At 43.3% G+C, this 19,989-nt stretch overlaps 1 protein-coding gene across 1 annotated transcript in view; it reads right to left on the bottom strand.

Moving 5' to 3' along the window:
- Nucleotides 1–9,216, bottom strand: part of TAFA4 (TAFA chemokine like family member 4) — a 40,750-nt gene extending 31,534 nt beyond the window's left edge. Inside the window, exons 1-2 of the mRNA XM_062500777.1 lie at nucleotides 9,137–9,216; nucleotides 6,039–6,154 (exon numbers count right to left, since the gene is read on the bottom strand). Of these exons, the coding sequence (XP_062356761.1) occupies nucleotides 6,039–6,154; nucleotides 9,137–9,216 (196 nt within the window). The remainder of the gene's footprint in view (nucleotides 1–6,038; nucleotides 6,155–9,136) is intronic.
- Between the last annotated feature and the right edge of the window lie 10,773 nt (nucleotides 9,217–19,989).

Genomic DNA, 19,989 nt, shown 5'->3' with positions numbered 1-19,989 from the left:
CACTTAAATGTTAGTTAAAAAAAAAATCCCATCTCCAGGTTCTTCCATTATTAGTTAAATGTTTTCTGGGTTCCAAGAAGAAATGCTTGCTCAAATACGTCCTTGAAACCAGGCACATCCACACCACAAACTTTGAAACATAAAGTTGAGTGGCAGCTCTCTGGATGGGAGAACACTGTGCTTGGCACGAGAGCAGAGCTGGGCACTCCTTGGAGCCTGAGTGGACCAGGCACAGGTGGGATGTGTTTGATTCTACAGCCAAGGATGACAACAGATTTTCTGCTCTTAAATACAAGGTGAATATTTTTTTACCCACCCTCAGCCAAGTGGACAAATGAAAGCCACCATGGAGAGTCAGCCCACCTTTTGCCTCTGAACCACCCTTCATCAGCTAGCACAAACAAAAACAGCCTCTATCACCAGAAACTGCTACTCATTTCCATGGACATTTATTCAACATGTGCAGCCACCCATTTGGGATGAAAGGCCTTACAATTATGCTGAAATGGGACTTGAAGTTTGGGGCAAGCTCTGCACTGCTGTCACAATCAATGTAGCTGTGAGGCTGTGGCAGTGCAGCCCAGCCAGGGAGCACAGACCTGGTGATCAATAGAGGAACAGGCCCTAAAACAGTTTCCATCCTTCAAAATGGCAGTGATTTTAAAAGCACTGAATGGTGAATTATGTGAGAGTGACTGGTTAAAGATTTAATAGAATCATAACTATGAAGTTTAACTTTTCTGCTGGGACTTATCTGGAGTGGGCTAGAAACTAAATCACAGAAGAATCACAAACTCCCACTTCAGTGGGGTCAGAACTTCACCTTAGGCAGGTCTTTTAATCATTTCAGAGCAAGGAACTTGATCCAAGTCCTTTACATCTCAATCTCTTGCCTTCATCACTCTGGCATCCATCGTCCCAAGGACTCAGCATGCTGACCTCCATGTAAACCCAGAGCAGAGCATGTGCCACTTTTTGCTGCATCACTTTGCTCAAATGAACACCAAGGACAAGATCTTTTCCGTTCTATTTGTGGGTTTACACTTATCCAACCTTTTCTTTCTCACACTAGCACAAGACTATCCATTTGCAATGTAATTTATTTTCTGTTATCAGATCTAAGTTGGGAGAAGTAGATTTAAAAGAAATACACAGAGTAAAGAAGGCTTTCCTGGCTGGAATTTTGGTCAATGGAATATAAAGATTATCATTTACAGCAGGCGGCAGCTATGTAAAAAAAAATGATGGTGTCAATGTAAAATGAATAAAATAAAGGCAATATTTTTAGAAGCTTTCCCCAATGGTTTTAAGATAAGGTCACTTTGATACTGCAGGAAAGAGCTTGGTACCAGCCTCCTGCTCTACAGTTTGATACACTGAGCTAGGCCATTTGTATTAAATGAGACTCTATCTCCTTTTTATAACAGAATTCCCCCCACACACACTTTTGAAACAATGACAGTTGATACATTTACCTGCACATTTACCACTTTGCCTGTAATTCTCCCCCTCCCACCCCTCAACTCCCTAGAATACACAAATCTTTCCATATGCAATCACATTCCACCAGTTAAAGTGTACATTCTTGGAAAATGACACCAGAAGCTACATTTTACCCTATAAAAGAGTAAATCAACACTGAATTGTTACTTGCTGGTAACATAGCTATGCATCTATTTTGAAGTAATTGTCAAAGTGTGTCATATATATTAAAAGCTCTCATTGTTATTTAAGGGGGGGGGGGGGGGGAATTAAAAGAACAAAAATACTTCTTATGCTTTTTCTCCTGAAAAATAACTTCACAGCAAACTTCACACAGAGAATTCTGCTCCTTTTTGTCTTAAAGGGAACCTATTTCTCAAGTGAATTGCCTTCCCCACCTTATTACTCTAAGAGATTACAGTCAGGGTTGTATATTGTAGCTACCCTATATTTAGAAGCTGGGTAATAAACCACATAAATAGCACACTGAATAAAACATTAAGACATAAAAGGAGTTAAATTGAACCAAGGGCTAAAGCTTATTGTGCAGTAACCGTGTCTGACCCATGAAAATACTAAGGACTCATAATTCTAGTTAGCAAAACGCAGAGTTGGGATTTAATCAGGAGAAGCGTGGTGGCTGAGTGCTGGAACCCCTTCCACAGCCTTGCAGGGCCCTCTGGTGGAAACGGGAATCCATCTCATGGCTGCCCAACAGTCCTGCCAGGAAAAACGATGCTCTAGCCCCAAAATAAGAGAACAAGCAGCATGGGTTTCCCCTGTTTTCTTGAAAGCAGCAATCTTTCTGATACAAAGCTGCATTTTTCAGCTCTCCTTTAAGAAGATTAAATCCTGTATAAGTAAAAAATTTTTCCTCTCACTCTAATGGGGACAGAATCTGTCCATAAAGCCTTGAAAGTAGAGGGGAAAAAATCCTTAAAGTTGTGAAAAACTGCAACTGATATGGAATATTATGTCCAAAAAATTTAGACTCTTCAGCAAAGCTGGAGGCATTTCAGGTGACCATCATCACATAAAACAGTCTCAAAAAAACCAAGATGCACCAGTAATTCATGGCAGAAACTGCTCAGCTGGCTGCGCCAGCTCAGGGTCTGCAGGGCCAGCCCTCGCATGAGCTGACTTGACAAAATGTCTTTTCAATACTTCTTCACTTGTGACTTAGAGCAGTCAGGTGGAAACAAATCTTTTCTGCTATTAAATATGTGTTGCTTCGTCCAGCACAGCATGGAATTGATCATTATATTGTTATTAGGTACTCAAGAGTCTGAAATACTGCCCAGTTTTTAAAGAAAAAGTAAAATTGATGCTTCCCTTAGTTATTGTCAGACCAAAAGAAAAACTTCAGAAGGGTTTTCACAGCAGCGAAGTCAGATGAACATTCTCATGTTTCTTCTCCACACAGATATACAAGGAGGCTATTAAAATAATCTGCACAAGCAGCATCTTCTATGATCTAATGTTGATGAGAAGGAAAAATTCTCCTCTACCTTTTGCCTTTTGAGTCTGTCAGCCAAGATCCCAACTGCTCCAAGGCAACAGCAGGAGCAGATTGCAGGATTGAAGAGTCTCTCCCCCGACAGGTATTTGATGGTGGTGAATATTTCACAGAGCAAAAGAAAGAATCAGGTCTGTCCTACACTTCATTACAGTGAAGAGGCCTCCATTGTCAAAGGGATTTCTCAATGACATCCTCTCCCACTTTTCAGGAGCAGGATGGCTATAAGGTCCATAAGATCCAGTCTCTGTCCCTGCTTGAATAGGGCAGACAGCTGTCAAATGTCATTTTCTCAGCATGACCTAGGTCAATAATTGTCTTTTTCCAGATTAGGCTCCTTAAAAATTGCAGTATTTTGAAAAGAAAAAGTCGATTCCCACTTTTCATCTTAAATTCCCTTTTCTGCTCTTAGTTAAAAAAAGTTTATTAGCTGCAGCAAGTACACATTTATTTGAAAGTGCTGATGATGTAAAGTAAATCACTTGAAACACACAGATTGTCCAGGAGAAGACACAACCTGTTCTTAAAAACCAGCTCCTCCTAAAGCATCCCAGGCTGGGCACCTCATGCCTCCCAGTTCAGCAGGTACCTGTGACAGCTGCTGGACCTAAAGCACAAAGCCTTTGCAGAACCCAAAGCTTGGACTCATCCTTCTAATGTGCTTCAGGGTGTTTTACTTTAAAAAATGTGAATGCTGCCTATTGACTGCAAAACTTTTATCTCAATAGCTACCCAAGAACATGCTAATTTGTATGAAATAAATGAGGCTAATTGTTTGCTTTCCACAAAATAGGCTCTGCTAAAAACCCTGAATTATTTGCTTTCCTGACAAACAAGGCAGCACCTTGCTCACATAACAGATTCCATCAGAGGTTTGATTATCCACTGGAAAGTTAATCTATGTGTTGTGTCAAGCAGCAAAGGTAAGATGAGGCTGGGAAACACAGGACCCTCCAGGACAGGCCCCTAAACCCTCTATATCCTCTTTGGTGCCAAGAGTTAGATGTAGGGAGCTGGAGAGTCAAAAATGGGATCACTGCTTCATCTGCCACATGGGATCAAATTGGGATGGGGCTCACTTCAGTGTACAGAGGGAAACTCACATTTGGGGAAGAACAAGACACCACAGTCTAAAAAGGTACATGAAGGCTCCAGCTTCAAGGGTGTCCATTAGAAAAACAGCTCCACAGTTGGACCAAGCTATTGATGAGGAGCAGAACCTTCTTGCAGCTCACCAGAGGAATCAAAGCACACAAATATGCTTAAAGTCAAGCAACCTGACTGTCTTTGTGGTACCTCTTTGATAGGGCAGAAAGAATTCCTGGTGTCAATTTAAAGTATGATCTCAAGCATTCTGAAATTTTATGCAAAAAATATTGTCATGATTTACATAATACACTCTGTTCATCATACAAGCCCACAACACAAGATCACTGCTGCCTTACTACAGGTGTTTCCCTTAGTTATACAGGCAAAGTCCATCTTGAAAGGACAAAAATAACATTTCTTCTGACAAGACTGCTCCCCAAATGAAAAAAGCTGCAGAAGGCTCTTCTCCAGGTTTTTCTGCAGCTCTGAAATGCTCGTCTATTAACTTGTAATTGTGCATAGATCCCCTTCCTCATGGAAGTGATACAGCTAATTCCCAGAACAAAGCAGCAATATGGGTTGTCCTCCACCACTGCATTCACTGGAATCACTCCTTAGGCTTTTGCCTCACAATGCAGTTCCTCTCCATAAACTGTGGCTGTATTTTATAGCAAACACAAGGGTTACACAGCCTGGGAAAGCAGAGCTGGTGATGGGGGAAGGCAAGGAGGAGGTTCTGTAGCTCTCAGAGACACAGCAGTTATGTTCAAGTCAGTCAGTCCTTCTTGCCAGTTCTGAAGATATTTTGGTGAGCCCAGGAGGAGCCTTCAGCTCCTACCTAGACAACCACTGGAAGCAGCCAGGAAAGAGATCAATAGTTTGTCTCTTCTGGAGGATGGAGTCTCTACCAAACACATCCTCACTTCCCAGCCCTCAGATGAGTGGATGCTAACATTAGACCTGGACCCACAAAAGTCTGGCTGAGACTTAAGAACATTGCATATGGATTTGAGGACAAACACCTAATTTAAGAATAGGGCCACATCACAAACAGCAACACTTGCAGAAATCCCCAAGCCAGCATGAAGCTGACCATGAGAACACAGATCCATTGCGGTGTTTGCAGACTTTTGGCTCTCCTAAAAGCAGCACTGACAGGAGGTATTTTGTTACCTTACCTTTCTCTAGTGGGATCAAAGGTGGCACAGTCTTGGCACAGCTACCCTGTTTTATTTAGGACTTGCACAGATATCTTTGCATTAGCACTGGTACACCTCTTTCTGCTTTCAAGCTGCTGTCTGCATGACTCTACCACAGAAGTTGCTACAAAAATCCAGTCTGGAAGCCAATCCAGCCTGTTCTGAGCTTTTTGGCATTTATGATATGGTAACACATAGTGGCTGGTAGGTATTTCCCTACTACAACAGTACATCCCCTTAAATGCAAGATCCTTGTTTCCCTCACTATGCCAGTTAGAAGAAGGAGAGTATCACAGGCTGATCTAAGTACAGGTCAGAATTTGTGTCAGTCAGTGAAAGAACTGGCTAACATGAGTCTGAGGGCTTCGATTTATTGCCCACCAGACCAAATGATACCGCTGTAAAGTCTGTTGATAACAACAGGATTAAGAGGGTGAAGATAAAGATACATCTCAGAATGTCTTTGGATAAGGATAAAGCAAAATGACACAAACAAATCCCAAAGTCCTAGCAGTCATGAAGTCACTCCAAAACCCTCCTGGCGAGCTTCAGTACATAAATAACTAGAGAAAAGCCATGAAAATTTACAATAACTTTTTTTCTTTTTGGTGGTGTATTTTTAACCTATTGCACTGATTATAACGCGCTGTCAACAGCCTCATCAATTATCCATTGCTAGAAAGTGGGCTCTAACATGCTGCAAGTGGTATTAATTGGTCTCAGTAGCACATAATGAGTTTAAAAGCTCCTACCTGTGTGCCCCCGGGGATGGTGACTAGAGGCGGACAACAATTTACAGCAGACCATTAACACATAGACCAGAAAGAGCCAGTCAGACAGAAGCATTGATTTGGCACAGAATCTCATCCTGGAGGCAGAAAAGGAAGCAGTTGAGTGAAAGAACAATGCAAGCAGGGAATAACATAAAAATGATGTGGGGAAGGAGAAGCTGAAAGGACGCTGAGGAATAACTGATGTGGCTTATTGCAAGGCAACACTCACAAAATCATATTCATTATTTGGCTGGGATCAATTCTTTGTTAAGGACATTTTATAATTAGAAGCAATGTCTGTCACACATCACATTACCCAGAAGCACATGTTTATAATAACACATTATGAGTGCAATGCAGTTCTATGAATCTGAGATAAGGGATGGGTTTTTTTGTCTTTTATTAAGATCCAGCCATACTCCAGTTTAAGCATACATATTTATGAGTTGTACTACTATTTTTAAACTGCACCTCCCCCACTGACAAAAAAAAAAAAAAGTCATTTTTACTTAACACTTCTCAGGACATATTTACTAAAGCTACCAACTCCCCTGTAGTCATGCACAGGGCTTGGCTGGGTCTCTCAAATACACAATATTTGGGAGATTTCCTGGAGATCAGCCAGTTGCTGAGGGTAAAACATGAAGCAGCACCTCAGTCAAACATGCAAGGACTCACTTCTCTGCCAGGGTGTTGGAAACTGCATTTCAGAAAACGTTTGCTCTAAAGAAGGTGCTGTTACTCTTACTCATGTCATTTTGAGAATTAAGATCCCAAATACTCCGTAATTTTTCTGCAAATATCTACAATTAAATCCCTCAATAGCTTATGTTATGCCATTCATCATATGGAAAGGGAATCTAATCATCTTTTTGAACTCAGTTATGATGATTTATTGCTTGCATGATACATAAATGGGTGTTATGTACTTGAACCCTTAGATACCATGTTCCACACTTTCAGCAAATTCTTCGAGCAGGAATACATCAAATTAATTAAAGGCAATTTATAGATTTGCATAAATTGAACCAAATACTGTTTTCATGGCAGTGACATTAGTCTGCAGTTAATCAGCATGCTGGGATTTGTGCAAGCCTATCACAGTTTATTTGCACCAAAGGTCCTTTGGACACTGCTTTCCCTCTGCAGATTCCAGTTCTGAGTCTTCCATGTATTTTTTTTTTTAATTATCTGTATATCTTGAAAACACCTAAGACCATTCAGCTAATCCAATGTTCCAGTACTGAAGAGACAAGTTTATAGAAAGAAATCCCAAGCAACACATGCCTTAGACATGTCACTACCAGGTGACACACTTGGATGTTGTTTAAATTTGATAAACATCTACCAACAAAACCAAAACAGAGGCCATAATTTCTCATTTTAAATTGTTTGCACAATTTCCCTTTTCACACTTTGAAGAACAATGCTTTTTCTGATTGTATGTGTTGATAAAGCCCGAACAAATAAAAAATGTGCTTTTTAATATCAAAAGTGAAAAGACCAGAAGCCTGCTACATGTAAATATATTTTAGCAACAGATACTTGTTTACACTTCAGAAAGAAATGCATTGGTGCAAACCACAGCACCTTCAGCCTACTTTTTTTTTTTTTTAATTACACAAATATTATGGATAATAAACAGCTCACGATGTCTACAGACTTAAGAGAATGAAAATTATGTAGAAAGAAGCCATACATAAAGCATTGATTTAGCAAAATGGTACATTTTCTGGCTTTAAGGAGATGCTCTGTTTTGAGCCCAATATGTTGCTACCCTGAACACAGGAGCAAACACCCTGACAGCCTTTTGCAGCTGTATGTAGGAGACTTCTGTGAGCATGAATCAAGCCCAGAAGACAAAGACATCACTGCTCCTCACCTACCCTATGAGTAACCCTCTTCTGGAGCACTCCCAGGCTAATTCAGAGCAGCTGAACCTCATTCACCTCTTGCATCCAGCTGAACCACATAATGTCACTGCAGCTAATGGGACTGAGTCACTGTGAAACCAGCATAAATGTTACTATTGCTGTTGGTCCAGTATCAGCCTAGAGAAAACTGCCTGGTAAATTCCGAAGTCAGAGTACCATTTCAGATTTTGGTCATCCGAATTTTTCCCAGGTGACTGAACCTCATTTTTTTTTTTTTTTCTTTAATTTAACCCTAGTTTTCTTGGCCTCTCCATGAGAAGCACACAAGTTACAGCTCATGCACCAGTTATTACTGAACAGGAAGTCATCATCTGCTCAGCTTCCAATGCCATCCTTCTGTTGCTGTAAATGCAAACACTCAGATCTGATCTGAGTATCAGTGGATACCCCAGCTCTGGTGCCACTCTGATCTATCACCATGAAGACAGAAACCTTCCTTCAGGTTTCCTGGATTTAGCCTGTGGAATTTAATACCCCAGTCCAGGCATTCTGAGCATGCCATTTCAGGTGGGAGTTAGTGGAAGGGACAGGTGTGATGATGGACAGGTCCCAAACCATGCATCATATGCTCAGCAGCTGCTGTTTCAGCTCTTAAATGGACCCAGGTGTTCCCACCATTCCCAGTGCAGCAGCAAAACTGGTCTCAGTGGACAAGGCCATGTATTGACCTATTTTCAGAAGTTTTCCCCAGCTGAGTTTGACTCTTTTGAGACATTAAACAATGTGAAACCAGGGCTCATCAGGTTTACAGGGTAACCTTACCCCTGTGTAAGAATGTTCAAGTCCAGGAATAAGCGTTATCATTACAAAGCATCCACTTGGTCTATCCAAACTGAAAGGCTGCTAAAAGCATCCAGTACCATCTAAATGACACATCTGCAGGCTTTATCTGCCTTGCAGGTAGACAGGATGCAAGTTTTCAGCCTGCTAAAGTAAAGAAATACAAGAGGATCTTTGAAAAGGCAGAGAAAAAAAAGAAATTTGGCAGACAGATGCAGCAAGGGGTGCTGAGCCCTTCAGCATCAGTGGGCTGCTGCTTTCAGAAATGTCAAGCCCTCATTCTATATTGGATTCAAGTGGATATTGTTGCTAACCAGAACAGAGAATCTTCAGTGTCATTTGAAAGGTAAAAAATGCTCTTACCTTGGGGACTTCGCAAGAATTTTGTTCCAGTCAAACACAATTATTTCAGTGTGTTTTTCATAGTTATTCCAGATTCCCATTTGCAGCAGCAAATAAGCCTTTCTGCATCTCAGAATTTTTCCTTCACTTCGGGGACCTAGAAAGAAAGCCACATTACACTGCAATTAACGTCTGGAAAGGTGCTGTAAAACACACCTTTGTTACCCAAATCTTAGTTTCACAGTGCCATCTACAGTGCAGTCCGGGGCAAAAGGCAGCAGTTGTATTGCTGTTTTCTTTCTGAGAGCATAGGGAAGGTGTGGTGAGGCAGCTCTGAGGTGTCACTACATTAACCAAAGGCAGAGTTTGCTGTCCTAGCGGGTGCAAACAGAATGCGTGCAGCTCTCTGGGGCCTCATCACCATGTGCCCTCTCACCACCCAGCTGCTGGGAAAGCTGTAAGGTCTAAGCAAACACATCTCCACACGGTTCCATGAAGCCACCAACAGTTTGAAGCAGAGATTATTAAAGATAGTGGGGAAAATCTGTCACTGTCTTCATAAAGATTTGGCCCAAGTCCTGGAGCCTGCCTCAGCAGCAGAGAGTCACACTCACAAGAGAGGATCATCACAGTCCCTGTCTGGGATTATGCATCATTGCACCCTCTGACCCTGCTTCCAGCATCCCCTCTCACACAAAGTGCAGGAGCTGCACTTTGAAATCTCCACATGGAAACAATTTTGCAGCAGCTCTGACAAGCTCAAGCTCTCCATTTTATAGACATTCAGGCCTCTTTGCTGTATATATTTGTACTCTCACTTCCATCCCTGGGCACAACTTGACCTTCTGCTATTGAAAACGTGACACAGAGCAATTTGTGAGAGTAATAATAATGTGGTCGTCACCTACACAACAATCACAACAAACCTTTTCTCATCCACCATTCTTTCCATTTCACTCCTCCTTTGATCAATTAGAAATGTGCTTTTAAGAAGCACAAAATTACAGCACCACATTGGAGGGCAGAGCATGTCTGGGGTCATAAATTACATAGGCAGACACCTTTCAGCAGGTCAGGACAGGAAAGCCCCTGGCTCAACATACTCATACAATCACAGGACCTTCCATTCACAGGTTGGAAGGGACCTCAAAACTCATCTTGGCCAACCATGGGCAAGGACACCTTCCACTGGACCAGGACTTGCTTGAAGTCCCGTCCAACCTGGCCTTAACAGCTCCTTTTTGTTCAGAATGCCATGAGAAAACAGAGTCATTACTGGAATTAAAGAGGCGCCAGTCCAGCAACCCATAATTAATCACATTTTACCCTCTTTGCTTTCCAAGGTGGAGTTCCAAGGTGAGCCAAAATCAGTGATCAAACCAGCAGTGGAATTCAACACAAAACACAGGCAAAGAGTTGCCTTAAAAGAAAGAATTGCCATGCTGTATTAATCCTTTCTTCCACAAATACACATAAAATACAAAATAAAAAATAAAACAACAGTGTGCCTCAAAAGACCTATTAAGAAGAAGCAAACAAACAGGATTTTCAATATAGCATTGACTGACTGAAATGGTTATGTGGTACATTTTTATCCATTTCAAAATAGGACAGGTAGATAAATATATTCTTACAGTGCTCTTGTAGAAATCAATACTGCAATACACTAACTTGGGTTTTAGTGCTTATCTGTTCCATAATTTTTATTAGAGAGAAAAATAAAACCCTGTGCAGATGCATCTACAGGTAAATACAAACATCAGCGTAACCTGCTCTGTAAACACATGTTAAACACTGGTAAAAGGCAAGGGAATATTGATTAGTCCAACTCATTCTAATTAAGTGGGTGCAGTAAACGTGACAGGTGATACATCCACCTGCATATCTCCAGGCTTTCTGATGCCTTCCAGGCAGTGATATTTCTTTTAAAAATAGAGTTGTGTTTGGGGAGATAAAGGCAAACTCCTGAAACCAGCTTCAGCTGGTTTATGTCAATAATGGAGACAGATCAGAAAGGAAACAAGAGGCTCACCTGGTTAATAACTGTAAAAGGAATTCCAGGCTTTTCAAGGCAAAAGCATGCTTTGTGTGTGTTTTGTGAACAGTGGGTTTAGCTGCTGGCCTCTGTCTTGTCTCAGGGTGACATGTTACTTTGGAAAACAGAGCTGCTTGTTTATTTTTATACAGTGAGCTCTGGCCAGTGAGCAGCTGGACTCCACCTCCATCTCCAGCAAAGATATAGAAAAAAAAGGAAAAGGGAATGGGAAAGAGCTCCATTTTCAGTATTTATGCATGGACCAGCTGTGAACAACTCTTGCTTTGCACAGGAGGTCCCAGAGGCTAAACCGCTCCTCTGGGGCAGTATTTAGGGCAAATAAAGATTGTGGGTTCTGGGATCTGGAGGGAATTGCAACAGTCAGGTCTGCTGCGCCTTGGTCCCAGCACAGTCTGCTCTCTGTGCCTCTGCACTCTAGTAAAATGGGTATTAACAGCATTTCCCTGTGCCAGGGAATTGTTTCAAGAACAGAAACAATAAAGGTCTAAAGTTATTTGAAAACTCTATAGGCACTGTATAATTCCTTTGACAGATGGAATAAGATAACATTTTAAATTAGGTGCATTTCCTACCAATATTTACATGTTGTAAAATGCTTTTTATGGCTACTTTCTGCAAAGAATAAATTACTAAACCATTTTGTGCCATCTTTTATAATAAGCTATTAAATAATTTAGAAAACCTCCTTTCATTAAATATTTAAAAGGCCTTAATTTCTCTATTCTGAATAATTCCTCACTTAAAATACAACTGTGCATCTCTTAAAGACTCCTCTTCTGTAAAGCAAGGGGTGAGAAGGAAAGAAATTTGGGGGCTATGTACTGTTCAGGGGATTTGCCAGCCTGACGTTAACCCCACTGTCAGTCTGGCCAAACTATTACCTCATATTGAATAAAGGACAAAGGGAAAATAGAGCAATATCTGACATTTCTTAGAAGAAGGGATAAAAGATCTGATTAGGTCACTGTGTGCATTGAAAACTGCTGCTGTTTGAGGGGAACTAGAAACAAGAGAGAGAGCTAAAGCAAACACCTACACACTGGATGACCAACACAGAGCCCTATTTTGGGGCTAAACCACTGTACACAGGGTAAGTTTTCAGTGAGAGTACCTGAAAGGGCTGTTAAAAAAAAAAGGAAGAGCAACTTTTTACACAGGCATGAGAGATTTATATTAGATGTTATATAAAAGTTTTTCCTTGTGAGAGTGGGGAGGCCCAGGCACAGGCTGGGCCAGGGAAACTGTGGCTGCCCCATTCCTGGAAGTGTCCAAGGTTGGACAGGACTTGGAGTAACCTGGGATAGTGGAAGGTGTCCCTGGCCATGGCAGGGGGTGACACAGGATGGGCTTTAAGGCCCCTTCCAGCCCAAACCATCCCTGATTGTGATCCTGATGTTGCCCCCTGGCCTGGGGCAGTTCCAGGGCAGTGGGGTACAGGCACCACAGGTGACTGCCCCTGTCGGGATACAGGTGATGGATGTCCCTGTCGGGATACAGGTGATGTCCCGCTGTCCCTGTCGGGATACAGGTGATGTCCTTATGTCCATATCAGGATAGAGGTGATGTTCCCATGTCCCTGTCGGGATACAGGTGATGTCCCGCTGTCCCTGTCTATCGGGATACAAGTGATGTCCCGATGTTCCCATGTCCCTGTCGGGATACAGGTGATGGATGTTCCTGTCGGGATACAGGTGATGTCCCGCTGTCCCTGTCTATCGGGATACAGGTGATGTCCCGATGTCCCTGTCGGGATACAGGTGATGTCCTTATGTCCATATCAGGATACAGGTGATGTTCCCATGTCCCTGTCGGGATACAGGTGATGTCCCGCTGTCCCTGTCTATCGGGATACAGGTGATGTTCCCATGTCCCTGTCGGGATACAGGTGATGTCCCGCTGTCCCTGTCTATCGGGATACAGGTGATGTCCCGGTGTCCCTGTCGGGATACAGGTGATGTCCCGCTGTCCCTGTCTATCGGGATACAGGTGATGTCCCGCTGTCTCTGTCGGGATACAGGTGATGTCCCGCTGTCCCTGTCTATCGGGATACAGGTGATGTCCCGCTGTCTCTGTCGGGATACAGGTGATGTCCCGCTGTCGCGGTGATGTCGGGACCGCTCCCGGCTCTTCCCGAGGATCCGTCGGGTCGGTGCTGCCCCCTGGCGGCCCCGAGCCTCTCTCCATGCGGATCCGGAGCCCTGGCAGCTCCCGGGAATCTCTCCCGGCCTCTCCCGCCCGGCTGCGCTCCCAGCCCCGCCGGAGCCCCGGCCCCAGGGACCCCGGGCTGTCCTCCCGGGGACAGCAGCAGCGCTCCCCCCGTGCCGGCGCGGCTGTCCGCGGCGATCAGCCGCTGTCATTAATCACACCAACAGGGTTCGTGCTTTCAGCCTGCCCTTGCTTCATCGAGACCGCCGTGTCCTCCGGGTGCCCCGGCGGATACAGGGGAATAGAGCGTCTCACATTCCGGATTTGGTCCCCTAACCCTCGCCCAGAAATTTCTGCATCAGCTCACGTAGCTGCAGCTCGATCTGAAGGCTCTGAGTGTCAGTAAATCCACCTTGGCCGAGTTGTTCCTACAGTTAATTAACCTCACCTTAAACACTGCACCTTCCAGCTTGTACCTCCTGATACATTCCACTTGTTTCCCAGCTGGCACATCCCATGGGGATGTGTGAGGTCCTTAAAGGTCTCAGTTCTGCCAATCCTTACTCACACCAAGTAAGGGTTACACCAGGTAGGAAGGTACTGTGCAAACTGAGAGAGGACATAAAGTTACCCAAGCAGTACAGTCACAGAATCACAGAGTGACAGACTCACAGAATGGTTTGAGATGGACAGAACCTTAAAGCCCATCCTATTCCACCCCCTGCCATGGGCAGGGACAACTTCCACTATCCCAAGATGCTCCAAGCCCTGTCCAACACTTCCAGGGATGGGGCAGCCACAGCTTCTCTGGGCAACCTCTGCCAGGACCTTGTCATCCTCCCAGGAAAGGACTTTTTCCTAATATCCAATCTAAGCCTACTCTCTATTAGTTTGAATCCTTCCCCCCTGTCCTGTCACTTCATGCACTTGTAAAAAGTCCCTCTCCACCTTTTCTGTAGGCTCCCTTCAGGTACTGGAAGGGAGCACAAGACTAAGCTCACTGTGCAAGAAAATAAAACTTTTGTTGGGCCCATTCCCTCTTATCTTTTCTCTCAGAGCTGACATCAGCTCTTCTGCTTCCCTACAGGAATCTCTGAGGGATGGAGGTCTGGTCACATCGAGCTCCCCACAGCAAAGCAAAGTGTGAAGGCTCTTTGGACAACACAAAAATCATCCAGGCAGGTTTCTAAAAACCCACAGGGTCACTGCAGCAGTGCCCAGCTCTCTCAAACCCCAGCAGACTCCCTACACACTTCACGGGCAATTTTTGAACTGTTTTTTTTTTTTATTATTATTACATCACGTCCCATTTATGACATCAGTCTCTGCTGGCAGCAGCTCAGTCTGTCACCCCAGTCAGGCCTTTCCACAGGAATATTTCAAAATCTCACTTAACAGGAACTGGGGGTGGTGGGGAGGAAAAGAAAACAATACCAATGAGAGCTAGAGGAAATAAACCCCACATCCTCCTGAGGAGGGAGAACTGAACTACTTTTATATCCACATAGCATGAGATATCGACCACACCAGCAGCCAGACCATCCACACACAGACAGACATCCTCTGTGCCCTGGGTTTGAGTCTGTCTTCGGCAGCATTTGGAATTCTCTAGGATAAATCTGTCCTCACCACCTCCTTTAAACATGAGAACTAACCTTTTGTCTGTTGTTGGCATGTAGAGATTATGTCCTGGGAGGATATCCTGTAAAACATGCCCAAATCACCCTGATTTTCTAGCCCAGACACCACAGACTTCATTAGTTAGTAGTGCCAGAGTCACAGTAGTGATTTGGATGGATGATCTGTTGAAAAGGTTTTTCAGTTGGACTCATTTTAAGTGAGAGTCTGTGGCTCCAAGTTTGAGCCAGCAGAGCTCAGGTCACACAAAAGCAGAAAGAGCAGGAAAGGATCAGGAAACAAATTCAAGCAAGGGACTGAGGGCAAGGAACAGAGGACTGACTGCCAGAAACCCCAAAGTCCACGCAGACTAAGGAGGAGCTTAAAATCAAAGCTGTTGCTTCTTCTGCACTCTCAACATAAAATGAGTTCTCATCTTTCCTCCAGGATAAAATCCACCAAGACCAAGAGGACTGCTCAGAGAGCAAAGTGCAGCTATTCTGACTGTCAAGTGGAGGCAGAATAGACCCTTTTCTCCATGCTGCATTATTTATTATTCATCATCACCCCACTAAAGACCATTCTGCCAAACTCCAGAAAAGGAAGGTATCACCATCAAGGTTTCATTTTAAAGGTTGCACAGAGTTACCAATGTGGACAGCCAACACAGGAGATCTCATTACAGCACAGAATTTCAACTCTTTCAATTACCTTTATCAGAAAGAATTTTTCCTTGTGATTATCCAGGTTCTTTCAGTCCCTCACTGCAGCTCAAAATCTTCTCCACCCCCCTGTGCAAGGCCTGCTTAAGAGATGCACAGGCTTCAGGCACTTTGTTCAAGGGAGAGCAGGAATTACTCCAACCCTGTTCAAAGAGGACACAGAGCAGAGACAGTGCCCTGCTCCACTCCCAGCTGCCCTCCCAGAAGCAGAGCAGTTCTCATCTAAAGCAGGCAGCACACCAAAAAAACACGAAGAGAAATGTCTTTGAAGGAAATCTCTTCAGCAGAATGTTTCAGACACGGCAAAAACACATTTTCCCCTACTGTAAACTTTGCCTGCCAGGTAGCAAAGCATTAAAGTTGTTGCACAGGTTATCTTGAGCCATAAATCACTGTTTTCTATACCCTGAACTGAGGGAAGAATTTAATTTCTCCCCTGGAAGGCAAAGATAACTGACCTGCTATAGAGCAGATCACTCACCTTCCTTCCCTCTCACCAGGGACCCAGTTGAGCTGGTGGTTATTTTGCAGAGGTTGTTCAGAGGAGGGAGGAATGGATGGAAGGGATGGAGGAAGAAAACTTGTGTCCATTTGTGCCTCTGGATAATCCACTGGGAGGCCCCAGATCTATTCTGGGTGTGTGGTGGCCAGCCCAGTGCTCACGTGGAAGAAGCAGGTAATTCCTAAGGGTGACTGCTCGAATTAAGAACAAGAGGCAATCCAAGGGAAAGAACACGAAAATTAAGAGAGTCAGCAAATGCAAGTGGTAAGGAAAGGTGGAAGTAACTGTTTGTTTAGTAAAGAAAAAAGAGTTTGGTGGAGTCATGTCAACTGTCTTCTTGAAGAGGCTTGCTTTAAAGGACAGGATTTAAAGTGGTTCTCTGTAGCTACTGCAAATAGCATAAAAATAAATTCAGTGTCCTGCAAAGATTAATTGTTGTGTGCATGAAGGGAAAATTTCTGTATCTAAGTGGGAGAAACTAGTGGTACAAAATGCTCAAAATCTCATGGAGCCTGGTTCATGGAGATTTCTTTAAATTGGATCAACACCTGTGGGATGGTCAAGGCTCACCTCTCCACCCACAGGGCTGGATTACATGTTTGCTTAGGTTATGTAACAGGACAAAATATCCTGTATGCCCTGGAGCAAAAAAACCATTGGGATATAAACGTGGGGTAGTCAGTCACTGATCAGTGTCATCCTCAATACCCTGAATTCAGTCAGAGGTTACTGGAGGAAAATCCTGGCAGAAACAACTGAAAATGCCTCCTGCACACATCGGGTTTTTCATGTAGGCAGAGTCAGGGTGTGCTGTATTTAGATATATTTCTGATGGTTCTTAGGGTCCTCATGCAATCTAATTTGGTTCTTTCTGATTCTACTGCATTAAAGTATTTTATTCTCTTGACATTCCCAAAACCACCTCACTCACAGTTACAGCATGTCCACTCGTGCTTCCCTAAGCTGTATCAGGCCATGGCAGCAACAGGGCCTGTCCATTTCTCTGTCACCAATGTAACCTGGCTCCTGCTTTTGTTTCAGTTCCCAAAGCACTCCAAGAGGAAAGCAGAGAACAGTCAGCTTTGCTTTTAGAACACAAGCATGTTTTATGAGCACTGGATGCATGTTGGCTGATGAAGAATCCTGACTGTCTCTGTATATGGGATAATTGTTCCACTTGGGACTCATTAGCTAATTATTTAAAGATTCTAAGGAAAAGCATTTCATAAATACAGCACTAAATTTCCAGAAGTGTAATTACAGGCTGAGCACACATTTTTTTAGCACCTGTATTATCCACTACATAAGCCAATAGCAAAGTACCCTGTGCTGTGCTGCCCCTGCTCTCTGGCAGGCTTGGGGCAGGACAGGATAACTACCAGGAAATTGAAAGGGAACACTTCTGGTATTCCCATTTCAGTAACAAAAATAACACAGAGTCATCTTGGGTGGTTTAAAGTTCTGCCCCTAACATACAGAATCTCAACAATGAAGGATAAAACTTGCACAGATTGAGGGAAGCCCAGACCAAACAGCCATCACCCAGATACTTGATCTGGTTTGGTCACTTGACTTTGATGCTATGGGATCAGCTTCTTACTCAGTGGTAGAAAAAGTTGTTTGCTTATCAGTAACTTCCTTGAGTTACTGTGGAAAAACATTGCTCTGCTGAGCAGGAGAATTCCAGAATAGGATTTATGACCCACCAGTCTGGGAATTGTTACTCAAAAGTAAAAGATGTCACATCACAGATTGACAAAAATGAGGCAATTGTGTGGCATGGAGACTTGGACTTGGGTCAGTAAAAAACTGCATTTAAAGGAGAACCCAGTCTTGTTCAGTCTGGATTCTCATTAACTGAGCAAAAACATATTTATAACCAGTCTCAGAGTTGTATTTGTTTTTTTTATGGTTTGGTAACTCATGCTGGATGGGAGCCCTGCCCATCACACCCAGTGCACCCAGACATGTGTTTGTACAGGGGTTCTACGTCCCTCCAGCAGGTCCTGCCTTTCTCCTGGTAACCAGGAAAATTCCAAATCCCAGTAGGAGTACATAAAGCAACACTCAGCTATTTTCATTTCCGGACACACCAGGAACTGCATTCCCTTATGCAAGAAAATTTCTGAAGTCCCAGAAATTTTGCTCCTCACTTCCAGAAGGAATTTCCTCCATCCTTTCCTTCCTTTCCTCTTCCTGCCCAATCTTTCATGCCTCCATCCCTGTGAATCTCAGCCCTCTCTGTTTCTGGTTTTCACAGCCCTTCTCCCTGCCTCCTCTGGGAAGTTCTCCTGCTTGGCATCAGCCCACGTGTGAATCCCCAGAAAAATGGGCTGGGAGGCAGGGGAAGAGACCCCCCCTGAGGTACCTATTGATCAGTCATGAAAAAGGTCTCCCATGGCAGCCTAGTAATCTGCTGGATGCTGTTCTCATCCCTTCATATGCCCAAGGAAGCCACACAGAGTTCTGGGTACTGCTGCAGTGGAAAAGGAGCAAACCCCTAAAGGACCCAGGCACCTTCCCGTGGCTGCACTACCAGGAGAGCAGAGCAGCAGCCACAAAAAGCTGATAACTGCCTTTCAGAAACAGTAAGAGAGGTGTTAATATAGTGTCTCCTTCTCAAATAGCTGAATTGTCAGAGGGTCCTCCTTCCTGCACCTGTCACAACTGGGGGAGCACGTTTCCATGCAGGAAACCTGACCCCAGCCAGCCTTGGAATGAGTAACACCATCTCCTCTTCATGGCTAAGGCTAGAAACTCTCTTTTTTTATATGGATTTGTTTTCTCTCTCTCTTTTTTTCTTTTTTTTAATTCATAATAATCATTTTCATTTTCACAAAGCTCAGGGAAGCCTGAACTTCAGGGTTTCAGTTCCCAATCTGCCTACAATGGATTTTTCTTTTCCTGTTCTTCATTCATGCAAAAGCCTCTTCATGATCATGGAACCGTGTGCATGATGGGAAGAGCAAGAGGGAGGGTAAGTGGCATAATTTTGATTATGCTTTGAAATGCTCAGGGTTGGAAATGAAGTATGAGATTCCCCCCACTTCCCCTGCCTCTCTTGAAGGCAATTATGATTGCCTTAAAGATGTGAGATCTGTTGAAAGTAACAAATCGTTGACTGCTTATTTTCAGGGTAGACAACAATCAGCTTTTAATCAGCTTCTCATCACCGCTAGAAAGCTATTAACTCTCCTAAAAATAATTAGAAAACAGAAAAGAAAAATCTTCTCCAATTATTTTTATCCAGGAAACTGAGATTTTATGCGGGAAAAAAAGAAGACACCTCAAGATTCAGAGGAAAAAAAAAAAGTTAACATAGTGGCACATTAAGTTCTCTCTTTTAGCAATGAGTTATTATTTGCCAGAGGTTGGATTGTGCTTCCTGGGTTTGTACAAGATTATGGATATTAGCACCTGAATAAGAAGCAGTATTTTCAGTCACCTTGGGCAGATACTCAGATATTTCTGCTGATCGTTTTTGTTAAAGGAAAGGGATTGCATGTGTCTTCCATTTCTCTGATTTCTGACTATTCACAGAATCCTGGCTTTCAGATTCCCACAGCACACAATTTTTTCCATTTTTGAGTAAACAGTCTGAATTTCCATTCTGGGGTAAATAGTACTCAAACTTATCAAACTTACAATAAAGAAAGCAACCTCCAAATTTCAATTATATTGGAATTAGCAGCAGGTATGAAGCATCTCAGATATCACTTTTTGTGATTTCAGACGGGCAACTGAATAGTCATTTCAGCTCATGTTCAACTTTCCAGAAGCCAAAAAGGTCATGAAAATATCCCCTCAATGTGCCTCATTTACTACTACCACA

This window comes from Cinclus cinclus, chromosome 12 (assembly GCF_963662255.1).
Source record: "Cinclus cinclus chromosome 12, bCinCin1.1, whole genome shotgun sequence".
Lineage (NCBI taxonomy): Eukaryota > Metazoa > Chordata > Aves > Passeriformes > Cinclidae > Cinclus > Cinclus cinclus.
The sequence above is the reverse complement of the archived record's forward strand: the minus strand, read 5'-3'. Positions and strand labels throughout refer to the sequence as shown.